This window comes from Nyctereutes procyonoides, unplaced genomic scaffold (genome assembly GCF_905146905.1).
Source record: "Nyctereutes procyonoides isolate TBG_1078 unplaced genomic scaffold, NYPRO_anot_genome, whole genome shotgun sequence".
NCBI classification, from domain to species: Eukaryota; Metazoa; Chordata; class Mammalia; order Carnivora; family Canidae; genus Nyctereutes; species Nyctereutes procyonoides.
The window spans coordinates 46,941,529-46,955,451 of record NW_026575126.1 but is presented as its reverse complement, the minus strand read 5'-3'; the positions used below and the strand labels follow the sequence as shown (position 1 = coordinate 46,955,451).

The 13,923-nt window shown below is 46.4% G+C and overlaps 1 protein-coding gene across 2 annotated transcripts in view; it reads right to left on the bottom strand.

Annotated features, from left to right (window-relative positions):
- Positions 1-9,510, bottom strand: part of SNX29 (sorting nexin 29) — a 530,502-nt gene extending 520,992 nt beyond the window's left edge. For both annotated transcript variants that reach the window (XM_055339302.1, XM_055339303.1), the window contains exon 1: positions 9,437-9,510. In XM_055339302.1, the coding sequence (XP_055195277.1) occupies positions 9,437-9,443 (7 nt within the window). In that variant the 5' untranslated portion in view covers positions 9,444-9,510. The remainder of the gene's footprint in view (positions 1-9,436) is intronic.
- Between the last annotated feature and the right edge of the window lie 4,413 nt (positions 9,511-13,923).

The window sequence follows — 13,923 nt, the reverse complement described above, 5'->3', positions numbered from 1 at the left end:
GGGTCAAGTGGCACAGCTGGGCCAGGACAAAAAGACAGACTGTCCACCACCATACAATGGAAAGAAGCAGGCTCTGCTTTAAAGGAGATAGATAGCCTCATTGGCCTTGTGAGGTCTAAGATCAAAGACCAAGTCAACAGCATATTCATCACTGGGCAAAGCATTTACTCTGGAGCAGGGCTCAGCAAACATTTGCTGTACATAACAAATGGTAAATATTTTAGGCTTTGCAAACCATAAGATCTCTGTCACGGCCACTCAATTCTGCCATTGTAGAGTGTACGCAGCCATAAACAACAGTCAATGAATGGATGTGCCTGTATTCCAATAAAACTTTATTCACAAAACAGGTGGCCAGCACAGTTTGCCAATCTCTGCTTAGAAAAACACTAAAATGGCACTGTGCAAGCATTTTGAAGGAAAAGTGTATCTTCCCTCATGGCTGGAGAAATGCAAATTATAAACCCACTAAATTAGCTGCCACATGTTACCATTATATAACTACTCAATTCACCAAGAAACATTTAATGCTGGTAAACCTGTAGGGAAATACGCACACACTGCTGCTAACAACATACCAGCGCAGTGGATTCCAAAAGGCAACATGGCAACACATACAAAAAGTTACCAAAATATCAAAATACCTTCCTGACACCTTGGCCACTAAACTGAAGGGGAGGAAGGGGAGGATGAAAAAAGGAATAAGGGACTATTTCACCAGGCCCTCCAACCTCCAGGTTCTCTTAAGGCACTATATGTTCATCACTTGCTTTATTTCCATTTTCTGATGAGGGAATCCAGAGCCAAAGAGGCTCAATAACATGTTCAGGCTCTTCCATGGGGAGTTCAATCCAGGAGTCTAAACTTTTTTCCACTACACCCCAATGACTGCCGAAACACAGTATCACGGGCACACAGATTTTTCCGGTAGTGTTCTGGAACAGGGGGCAGCACACAAACCAAATCCAGCGGCTGCCTCTTCTTCTAAATAAAGTTTTATTGGAACACAGCCACATCTTTTCTTTTATTGATTGCATGTGCTACTTTATGCTACAACAACGGGGATGAGTGGTTGGGACAGAGACCAGATGGCCCACGAAGGAGAAATTATTTACTATCTGGGTCTTTACAGAAAACGTATGCCAATTCCAACCTAGAACACTGTAAATGGAATTTACTTTCTTTTCCTACAACAGTATATCCATTTGGTGGAACTTTATGCAGTCTTTTTAAATAATTGTGACAGGAAGGCAAATGGATAAATGCTGTAACTAAGTGAAAACACTAATTGAGATGTAGACTCAAGGCAATTATGTAAAATGCATATGCGCTGAGCAAAGACAGAAGTGGAATACCTAAAAATCTAAATATTTAATGTTCTAGGGAGGTATATTGATAGGGATATTCCATGTTTTTCACATATCTTTAATGTCATTTTGGGATTTGGGGTTTGTGTGCTTTTTTTTTTTTTTTTTTTAAGATGGAGGAAGAAAGGGCAGATCCCAACCAAAACATGCAGATGCAAGCAAGGAAAAATAAGATTTGGTGGGCAAGGTTCCCTCCAAGTAGGAAGCCTGGGAGCATGGGCCCAGCAGAGTGGGGCAGTGAGAACAGAGAAGGCACCACCGCCAGGCCTCTAAAGAGCTCCAGGATGGGCACGCAGAAGTTAGGGCCTGGGAAAGAGTCCTCACTCCCCTGAGGGCCTCAAACTGCTACACCCCACACCCAACACTGATGTTCCACAGACTTTCCCACCTCAGTGAGGGGCAATTCTTACCCTTTTCAGCTTTTCAGTTGAAAGACCCAAGAGTCACCCTTCCTTCCCTCAGGTCTCTGCTCACACCTCACCTTCCCTGTGAGGCCTTCCCTGACTGTTCCATTCAAAATTATAACAGGCTCAGTTCATCCTCTATCCCCATTCAGTTCATCCTCTATCCAGACAACAAGTCAGATGCCACCCTTGGGCTCTGGACTGGGCATGCGATCCAGACCTGGCTGTCCAGAGCCACAGTGACGGGTTCCAGGATGACCACACAGCCGGCCAGACTGCTGTGAGTCAGCCTCAGGATTTTTGCTGGAGCAACTGGGAAAGAGGCCCACTCTTGGCTCAGGTGTTGCTACATTGTAGGATGAGACCCAAAGCTGCTGGTAGCCATCTTGCCTCCATGGAGCACAGGCTGCTGGAGGACGGAGCCAACAGAGAGGAAAGCAGAGTTTCAAATTGACCAAAAAGGTAGTCCTTATGACTCACTAAGCACCTGGATGCAACTGAGCCTGAAGACAGCACTATCCCTAGACATTCGATTACAAGATGCTTTAAACTCCAATTTTTCGAAATCAGCTTCTACTCTGCCACATGCAACTGAAGAGTCCTGGCTAACTCATTCATTACTCCAACTAAACATTTTTTGGTACGTTCATTCAATGTGCTTTGACAGACGCCAACAGTACAGCCCTCTGCTAAGTGACTGAAGAAACACCAAACCATCATTCAGTAAATGTCTGCTGAATGTTGAATCCTGAATTTATAGCCAGGCTCTGTTGCCACTAGAATCCTCTCTCCTACCAGCAGCACTGTAAACTACTACAACCACTTCGAAAGCCAGAACAATCAAGAACTATCAACACTTTCATGTTACAGCTATTTTAGAAAAATCATCCTAAAGACCTATCAATCTAAAGTAAGGAAATCTACCTTAAACAAAAACGTTCACTAAAAAGGAAAGGGGTAAAATAAGCTCAGTTTCCACAAATAGAATCAAATAATTTAAAAATTATACTACATGTAAAACAATGGATTAATGATGGATTATGAAGTCTGTAAAAGCGATCAATATGAAGATCACATAGCAATGTGGCATTACCCTAAAATGCTAAGGATGAAAGCAAAATGCAAGTTTATATGGTAATGGCAAAATTACTTCGGCTCATACCACTGTTTCTCAACCTTTTCCTCATTACCTTCCCCTTAGGATCCTTTTCAGACTTTTTTTTTTTTAATCATCCTCTCCGTGAAATTTTAACATCACAAGTATATTGCCTGTTTACATACTGCATGTGTATCTGTGCTTTACACACAAGATTAAAATTTCTTTCTCCCTCAAGAACCAATTTTCACTCCCATTGAAAATTCATGGCCTACATATAGACAAGATGGTGGCAGGATAGAAGGTGCTTTATCTGGAATTATGTTCACATTGCCAGAATTCAGAGAAGTCCATAAAATGTCAGATTTGGGTTTCACATTTTAAGAGCTCTAAAAACCATACTCCTTACTGGTTATAACAAGAAAGTAGGAGAAGTGATGTCAATGAGATTCAGTCCACTGCCACTTCACTAGCACTGGACATGGTCAAATATTTGCTGACGGTAGAACACTTTCTTCTTACAATCTGCCATAACAGATCAACACAGTGCCTTCATTAGGAGGAAAAAAAAAGTTGATATCATCACTTTTTCTGCTTTGAATGAAAACCACAAACATCCTTTTTTCCATTTACTCGCTTCAGCTGATTCTTTATTCCAAACACAAGCTACTGCTGGAAAGGACCCAGTCAATGCCAAAGAGAAAACCATGACCCTCAACATTCCAGAAAGATAAGATAAAGCTGCTAAAATACACACAAACATCAGGCAAGAAACAGCAGTAAATTACCCACTAAGCCCCAAACTCTGGTCTATAAGGCCGCTAGAGCTTGACTGTTCCTAAAAATTAACTGACCTCTCTGGGTCAAGCTTTCCCCACTCCTGAAACAAGATTTTTAATTTAAAGGTTCCTGAGACTAGTTACTGATGGAAATGAATATCAAGGACCTTCAAATATAAAGTCTTAGGAAAGACAGTGCCTGAGAATGCTAATGACTTTCCAACCCTTCAAGTTCTACCTTCTTAGTAAGAGCAAAAGCATTAGCTGAAATTCATAATTCTTTAGCTTGTAGAGGCTGGTAGTCAAGTATTCCTACCTACTGGATTCTTTAAAAAGAAACAAATCATGACTGCTATCATCCTAAGACAACTGCTCACCTTCAGCAAGTATCCTTCCTCCAATTTGTTTGCTTCTACACACATATGTGAATCTGCAAACATTGTTTCACGTGCATGTTTTAATGTGCATAAAGGTATGTATTTTAGCATAATTCTGTGCACTGCTTTTTAGAGGTTAATGTTGAGATACAGCCACTGTGATGTGCAGAAATCCATTTTATTCCTTTTAACGTTTGAGGTTTTCCATCATGTGCCCATACCACATATGCGCATCATCTCCCCTGTTAATGGTCATCTGAGTAGTTTCTGGCCTCAGGATACTCATTTATCTTGTGTATGCATTACCCAGGCATTCCACTTCCTGGTTATTTGCATTTAATGCGCTTGGCCTTGAAACCATCTGACCTCTGACTCTACTCAAACATTTTCAACTACAAAATACAGCAGACTCCAATTGACACTTTATAGGAAATACAAGAGACTGAGAAACATGTCAAACCACACCAGAAGGTTGCAGTCAGCAAAATCCCACAAATTGTCTATCCTGTAACAGGATGAACTATTTCCTTCAACAAAAACTGTGAGTGGTAAAAAGAGAGAGATAAAAGGGGAACTCATTTCTTTAAAAAAAAAAAATGTTTTGTCTTCAAAGAATACAATTGAGAAAGTAAAAAAAAAAAAAAATGGAAAATTTTTGTCAAAGATATATCTAAGGGATTTGTATCCAGAAATTTTTTTTATCCAGAAATTATATAGAATTCTTACAGCTCAACAACAAAAAACCCAATTTAAAAATGGACAAAGGATCTGAACAAACATTTCTCCAAAGATATACACAAATAGCCAATAAGCACATGGAAAGATGCTGAACATCACAGACCATTAAGGAAATGCAAATCAAAACCACATAAAGATACCACTTCACACCCACTGCAATGGCCATAATCAAAAAGACTGTTGGCAAGGATGTGAAGAAACCAGAACCTTCATACAGAGATGGTGGGAATGGAAATTGGTGCAGCCACTTTGGAAAACAGTCTGACAGCTCCTCAAATGAAGCCAGCAATTCTACTCTTAGATATCAACCCCAGAGAAATGAAAACACATGCCCACACAGAAATTTGTAGGTGAATGTTCACAGCAGCAATATGCAGAGGAGCCAGAAAGTGGAAACAAGTCAAATGTCCATCAACTGCCAAATGGTATAAAATGTAGAATATCTATACAATGAAATATTATTCAAATACAAAATGTAATAAGTATAGTTACATGCTACAATATGATGAAGCTTAGAAGCAAGATACTTAGTGAAAAGAGCCAGATGCAAAAAAGCTACATATTATATGATTCAATCTATATGAAATATACCAAATAAATAAATCCAAGATAGGGTAGATTGATGGTTGCCTGGGGATAAGGGGAGGGAGAATGAGAAACCACTGCTAACAGGTACAGGGTTTCTTTTTGGACTAAAGAAAATGTTCTAAAACTGATTATGATGATGTGTGCACAGCTTTGTGAATATACAAAGCACTAAAAGAATAACAAAGTTAAAAAAAGAACTAAAAGACAAAAAAAAATTTGCACTGTTTAAACCTTATTTAGATCCTGAGTCTAAAAAATACACTATAAAATTATAAGGCAATTATGGGAACTTGAATGTTGAATATCTGATGATATAAATTACTGCTAATTTTGTATAGCTATGATAATGAAATTGAGCTATGTTTTTTTAAAAAAAAGTCCCTATATTTTTAGAGATACATATTAAAATATTTATGGATGAAAGGATACAGTGTCTGGGATTTGCTTCAAAATAAACTGGGGACATGGGACGCCTGGGTGGCTCAGGGGTTGAGCCGCCGCCTTCAGCTCCAGGCGTGATCCCAGAGTCCTGGGATAGAGTCCTATATTGGGCTCCTTGCATGGAGCCTGCTTCTCCTCTCTCTGCCTCTCTCTCTGCCTCTTTCTGTGTCTCTCATGAATAAGTAAATAAAATCTTTAAATAAATAAATAAACAAACTGGGGACAGAGGTAAGAAAGAAATAAGTATATAGGGGATGGTCATGAGATGATGAATGCTCACTACACTACTCTCTCCACTGAGATGTTTGAGATTTTCCATTTAAAAGGACAGAGGAAAGAGAGGAAATACTTCCAAGCAACACTATTTTATTGTATGCTGATCATCAATTCCAAGGGTGGGAAGACTATTTCAATTGCATTCTCAAGAAACGTGAAGGCGGCAATAGGAGGAAAGGGTTCAAAAGGTACAAATTTCCAAGTTATAAGATAAATAAGGACTCGAGATGTCATGTACAACATGATGACTAATACTGCTGTGCAACATACAGGAAGACATTAAGAGAGTATAGCCTAAGAGGTCTCATAAGGAAAAAAAAAATTATTCTTTTCTTCTTTCTTTTCATCATATCCATAGAGGATGGATGTTAGCTGAGCCTATTATGGTAATCATTTCACAACATATGTCAATCATGCTGTTTGCCTTAAACTTACACAGTGATGTATTTCAATTAGTTCTATGGGGGGGGGGAGAAGAAATTGAAAATACCTTGCAATTTCCTTCTGTCCTCAGCAACCACTTTTTCTGCCTCAGTTACAATCTTTCCAAAAGAAGGCTTTCATCCTGAACTTTTTCCTTAAAAAAGCCATCTGTTGGTTTCCTTTTGTAATGATTTTTTAAATTAAATTTTAAAGCCTCCTTATCTTTGATATTAAGTGGCTTCTTGAAGGACACATTGATCAATTTCCCTTGGCTTGTCAATTTCACTTGCTCTTGTGATCAAAGGAAGAGAATGGTCCAGAACCCTAAGCTTGAGACAGAGTCTCTTTAGTCATATTAAAAGCAAGAGGTTTTCTGTAAGAGATTCTTAACTATAGGAAACAAACTGAGGGTTGCTGGAGGGGATGTGGGTGGGGGGATGCAGTAACTGGGTGATGGACATTAAGGAAGGCATGCGATGGAATGAGCACTGGGTGTTATATGCAATCTCTAAACTCTACATCTGAAACTAATAATACACTATATATTAATTAATTGAACTTAAATAAAATTTTAAAAATGTTTAAAAAAATCAAAGCAAGAGATTTTCAAGGCATACTTAGCCCCAGCCCCTTGTCTCAGAGCTGGGTCAGAAAACAACCCCACCTGAACCTCAGAGGGTCCTTATGAAAACCACGACTGGTCCAAGTTCCTGCATACATACCATGTGAGAAGCACAGTACCAAGCTGTATAAAGTGACTTAGTCACTGCAGCAAGCCTTGATGACAGGTAATATGACTTATCCCAGTTCGGCTGGGACTTCCAGAATGGTCAAGTAACTTACTCTACATCACACAGCTTTACGTGGCAGAGTCAGGATTTGAACTCAGGCTGCCTGGCTCCAGGGCCTGCGCTTAAACCAGGCTTTACTATCTCCTGGGTGGAAACCAGCTCACCACCTCTTTGTTGCAGTTATCACTAATGTTCAAGGACCTAGAAATCCAATTAGGCCAAAAAATCATTTGCTCTGACAACAGAGGCTGGACGGACTATCTTCCAGGAAGCCCCCTTCCCAGCTCCCTCATTAGGACCAACAATTTCACAAATCTTGCTCTTGAACACCAGCAAAACAGAAGGTGCATGGCTTGTTTAAAAATCATCATCATCATCCTCCTCCTCCTCCTCCGGGGGATCCCTGGGTGGCCCAGCGGTTTAGCACCTGCTTTAGGCCCAGGGCGTGAGCCTAGAGACCCGGGATCAAGTCCCACATCGGGCTCCCTGCGTGGAGCCTGCTTCTCCCTCTGCCTGTGTCTCTGCCTCTCCCTCTCAGTTTCTAATGAATAAATAAAATCTTAAAAAATAAAATCCATGGAGATAACTCAAAAGTCAAAACTTCAGAGAGACACAGCCCCTTCGCCCTGGCTCCCCCCCCCCGCCCCCTCCAGACAGCCGGGGTGCAAGGCTAGGGCCAAGGGAGCTGGAGCTGGATGCGGGGACTCCTGAGGCCAGTCCACGTTACGGGGCAGGCGGGCGGCCTGAGGGGAGGCGGGTCCTCCCGAGCAAACCCAGATCCCGGGCGGGGCGGGCTGCGCGGCTTCCCGGAGCCGCTCTCCACGCTCAAACACCCAGGAATGACTTAGCACCAAAACACCAATAGACCGCTTCGGAGGACGGCTGGGAATCCACGGCCAAGTCTAGGGACTAAACTTCAGAAACACGGAGCACAAGCTGTCCACACCCACCTGCCTCCCGCTCCCGGCCTCGCACCGTAACCACGCCCCTCCCCTGCGGGCGGGGTGGGGAGGGGGCGGCTGGGGGGCTGCGAGGGGGCTGCTGGGGGGCTGCTGGGGGGTGGGGAGGGGGCTGCTGGGGGCGGAGAGGGGCCTGCTGGGGGGCTGCTGGAGGCGGGGAGGGAACTACTGGGGGCTGCTGGGGGCGGAGAGGGGCCTGCTGGGGGGCTGCTGGAGGCGGGGAGGGAACTGCTGGGGGCTGCTGCGGGGGTTGGGGGGCTGCTTGGGGGTGGAGAGGGGGCTGCTGGAGGGCGGGGAGGGGGCTGCTGGGGGCTGCTGGGGGCGGAGAGGGGGCTGCAGGGGGCGGAGGGGGGCTGCTGGGGGGCTGCTGCGGGGGTTGGGGGGCTGCTGGAGGGCGGGGAGGGAGGCTGCTGGGGGGCTGCTGGGGGCGGGGAGGGGGCTGCTGGGGGGCTGCTGGGGGGTGGGGAGGGGGCTGCAGGGGGCGGAGAGGGGGCTGCTGGGGGGCGGGGAGGGGGGGCGCTGCTGGGAAAGGGCCTCCGGGGAAGGGGCCACCCGGATGGGTTCAGTAGGGGACAAGGACGGCAGGGGTGCAGGGCAGGGCGGAGAGACCTCAAAGAACTGCAAAGGAGCAGGAGTATGGAGAGAAAAAGAAAAAGAGAAAGAAAAAAGACGAAAATGTAAGGAGCCCGGACCAGAGAGGGACAGCCGGGGGCTGACCAGCAAAGCGGCGGGGGACAGGGCGCGAGGGGACGGGAGGGGCGGGGAAGACAAAGGGGCTGGAGAAGTCGGTCCTCCGGGGGCGGGGGCCCGGGGCCCCGGGGGGCGCAAACGAAGTGTCCGGGGCCGGCACCCTGCCCCGGGGGGCACCGGGGCGAAGGCAGGGGGGCCCGGGGAGCGGGAATGGCTGGCGGGCAGGGGGCCCGGGGCTGGGCTGGGGGTCGGGGCAGCCCGAGGTCGGAGGGCGCGGGCCGGGGGGCTGCAGGGCCGGGGTCTGCGCTCGGGCGCCCAGGCGCTGGCCGCGAGCGGCGGACCGCAGGCGGGGACCGGAGCCCCGGCTCGGGACGCCGGGGGAGCGCAGGTGCCCGGGGCGGGGGGTCTGCGAGCCGGCGGGACGCGGGGCTCGGCGCCGGAGCGTGCAGCTGCAGCGGCGGGAGCCGGGGCGGCCCGGCCGGGTGACAGCGGCCAAGCGCCACTCACCGCTCATGGTGCCGCTCCCGGTGCCTGCGCCGCCACCGCTGCCGCCGCCGCCGCCGCCGCCGGGCTCCAGACAGGCCGGGAGACAGCGCGCCGCCCCGCCCGCCGGCCCCGCCCCGCCCCGCCCCGGAAGTGGAGCGCCGCCGCCGCCGCGGGCCCGCCCCCCGACCCGGAAGGTAAACGCGGCCGGCCCGGGTGGGGGGGCGGTCGGGGGAGCCCGCAGGTGGGAGACCCGCTGCGCTGCGACCGTCGCGGGGCGCGCCTGGACCGAGCCGCCGGGGAGGCCGCGCACCCGCCACGAGGAGACCGAGCCCGCACTGTCCCGGGGAGCGGGAGGGGCTAGGAGGGAAGTGAAATCGGGTAACGGGCCAAGCCGTGGGAACCGGGCATCTCCGGGGGCGGGGCGGGGGGGGGCGCCTCAGGAGCCGACCTTTGAGCGGAGACCTGACCGACGGCTGGGAGGCGGCCGTGGAAGATGCACAGGACAGGTGTCCCAGGAAGGAGCAGCAGGTGCAAAGGTCCCGCCTCGAGGGGTGGGTGAGAGACGGGTCGGAGAGCTGGATGGAGGGCCTTGTGGGTCTCGGATTTTTCCGCTTTAAGTAGGTAAGGGAATGGGGAGCCGTTGGAAGAATGTAAGCAGAGGAGTGACGCGATCTGAATTCGTTTTTAAGATTTTATTTATTTATTTATTCATGAGAGACACAGACAGAGAGGCAGAGACACAGGCAGAGGGAGAAGCAGGCTCCCTGCGGGGACCCCGATATGGGACTCGATCCCAGGACCCCGGGATCACAACCTGAACCAAAGGCAGACGCTCAACCGCTGAGCCACCCAAAAGAAAACAAAAAGAATGAATTGTAGTGGGGCAGGGTGGAGAAGGGGCACCTGGTTAGAAAGCCATTGCAGTCGGTTGCCCAACAAGAAATAGTATGTCTGGGGTACGGCGGCGTTGGAGATGAAGGTGGATGGATGCTGCTGGGCCAACACGTGTTCATAACATGAAGCTCAGGTTACTGCCCCGTTTTGGACATGGAGGAGAGGGGACCCAGATAGGTTAAAAGGGCATTTTTCCAACTGGTTTTTCCCAAAACCTGGAGTAAACAAATACATTTTACATTCCAACCCAGTGTACACATGCATACATTTAAGGAGATGTTTAACAAAACAATTACATGGGTAATGTATTTTCTTCTATTTTTCTTTCTTTTTTTATGCTAATGGAGACAGTTGAATGATCCACTAGTAAATCCTGATCCACGTTGAATACACTGAATTGAGGACTAGGCCCTGCAGGTAAGTGGAGGCAGAATTCCAGCCAAGTTCTGTGTGACCTACTACTCCACGGTCTTCCTACTACACTGTCTCAACACAAAACCTCTGGCCGCTGGCAGTTTATCTTTTGGATTCAGGAGAAGTCAAGAGCTCTTTGGAGAAGGCTGTCATGCAGCATTATTTATGACAGTGAAAGAGTGGAAAGTACCAAACCCCAACTGTGGAAGAATAACTAAGCAAATCATAGCCCACTTCATGAGGAATCTCTTGCAGTAGTTGAAAATGCAAATTATAAGATGGAAGTATGGGGAAAAGCTCACGATAATGCATTAAGTAAAAAAAAAAAAAAAAAAAAAAGTCCCATGCAAAGTGTTCTGTATGCAATGATTAACAATTGTGTCGAAATGGCACATGTGGCAGGTACTGAGAGAATGGAGAGATGAAAATTTTTGTGTGTTTGATTGGTGGGGTTATCTTTGCCATTTTCAAAATTATACTTTACAGTTGTTAATTTGTAATCCTCAAGAATCTACGTGCCTAAATCCATCCTCCAACTTCCCCACCCCCAAAAGCTTAGTTTAGGTCCTCCAGCCTCAGTAACCCCCAGGAAGGCATCACATACCTGCTTCTTGGAGTTGTGGGGAGGATAACGTGATTTACCTTCTCAGAGCGCCCCCTACCTTACCTTCATGGCACTTGAGGCTGGGTAAGTTAGTGACCTCGTAGCTTGTGCTGTAATGTTTTCTACCTCCAACCACTCCCTTTAAACGTTGTAACTCCTAATGGCTGAATAACATTCCATTGTATATATAGGCCACATCCTCTTTATCCATTCATCTGTCAGAGGACATAGTGGCACCTGCCACAGCTTGACTGTTGTGGACATTGCTGCTATAAACATTGGGGTGCAGGTGTCCCGGCGTTTCACTACATCTGTATCTTTGGGGTAAATTACTCAGTTATCAGAAAAGATGAATAACCACCGTTTGCTTCGACGTGGATGGATCTGGAGGGTATTATGCTGAGTGAAATAAGTCAGTTGGAGAAGGACAATCATCTATGGTTTCACTCATACATGGAATATAAGAAATAGTGAAAGGGATTATAAGGGAAAGGAGGGGAACTGAGTGGGAAAAATTGGGGGATGGGATAACTGGGTGACGGGCACTAAGGAGGGCACTTGATGGGATGAGCACTGGGTGTTTATACCATATGTTGGCAAATTGAATTTAAATTTTAAAAAAACATCATTCCAGCAATGTAACTCAAAGTATTTATTATGAACCAAGTACTTTCATGGAAAAAAAGTAAATATATATACACACATGTATGTGTGCAAATGAATGTGTCTATGTATTTTTATTTAATCCTTAAAACAACTTTATAAGTAGATCCTATTATTATTCCCATTGTATAGGTAGGGAAACTGAGGCACAAGTGGTTGAGTAACTCTCACAGTCACCCAAAGTCTATAACTTCTAGTAACAGAGCCAACATTCAAGCCCAGGCAATCTGGCTCTAAGAGCCAGTGCCTGGGATCCCTGGGTGGCACAGCGGTTTAGCTCCTGCCTTTGGCCCAGGGCACGATCCTGGAGACCCGGGATCGAATCCCACGTCAGGCTTCCGGTGCATGGAGCCTGCTTCTCCCTCTGCCTATGTCTCTGCCCCTCTCTCTCTCTCTCTGTCTCTCTCTCTCTCTCTATCATAAATAAATAAAAATTTTTAAAAAAAGAGCCAGTGCCTAACCATTGTACTATATTGTCTCCTGTAGCCCTCAAGGGTCTGGAATGGAACCATTATGGGCCCCCAATGGGCAAAAAGGGCTCACCAAGTTTACGCCATATCCTAAACCCAACACAGAACCCACATAGCCCCAGGACACCTGGATGGCTCAGTGGTTGAGCACCTTCCTTCGCCCCAGGGTGTGATCCTAGAGTCCCGGGATCAAGTCCCATATCAGGCTCCCTGCATGGAGCCTGCTTCTCTCTCTGCCTGTGTCTCTGCCTCTCTCTCTCTCTGTCTCTCATGAATAAATAAATAAAAATATTTTTAAAAAGAAGAAGCCACACAGCCCCAAAACTTTGAAGTCTATGCTATGGTGCCAGGGGACATCTTAACAACAATCAAAGTCAACATATTACCAGAGGCCATCATTACCTGTTGCATAACCTTTCCTAACACCTCAGGATCTATGCACAACCCCGGAAAGGGAATCCCTCCTTCCCAATTATGACTAAGATTATAGCTCAAAGAGATGAGGAACTCAAATGGACTTCAACTGATGTGAAAAGAAAAAAAAATCATGATGTTTGGGTTTAAATCTTGGCTGTGCTATTTACTGCTTATGTTACCTTGCTCTGACTCAGTTTCTGCCATTGTCTGAAATAGAGGTAATAATTGTCCACCTATCTTGTGGTTTATTGTATGCATTAAATTAGTACAGATGAAGCATGAACAATCCTGGCACATTAGTAAGGCTAAGTTTTTTGTTGGTTTTTTTTTTAAGATTTATTTATTAGAGAAAGAATGTGAGAGGTGGGGGGAGAGGGGACAGAGGGAGAGAGAGGTAGAGAATCTCAGGTAGACTCCCTCCTGAACACAGAGCCTGAGTCACAGGGCTTGATCCCACGACCCATGAGATCATGACCTGAGCTGAAATCAAGAGTCCGACGCTTAACCAACTGAGCCACCCAGGGGGCCCTAGGAAGGCTAGGTTTTAGCTATCATTATTACTACCTGCATTGGGGTCTTAAAATGATACCTGCTATACCTTTATCACAGTTTGCAGTTACACATTTATTTATGGGATTGTAATAATGCCTGATGTCTCCATTAAGCTGAAAGCTCACAAGTGATTGAGCCTTGTACTCATGCACTGCACACTAAATTAGTGTGGCTGACTCTAGGCTTCTTCTGTCTCCAGGAATACATAGATAACCTTGCTTTTCTTTAATAATAAAAATCAGGGATGCCTGGGTGGCTCAGCGGTTGAGCATCTGCCTTTGGCCCAGGGCATGATCCTGGGGTCCTGGGATGGAGTCCCACATTGGGCTTCCTAAAGGGAGCCTGCTTCTCCCTCTGCCTATGTCTCTGTCTTTCTCGCTGTGTCTCTCATGGATAAATAAATAAAATCTTTAAAAATAATAATAATAATCAAATCTGGCCTGAAACGTATGCATATATGTGTGTATAGGACAGAAAGGGGCTAGCCACAGAAA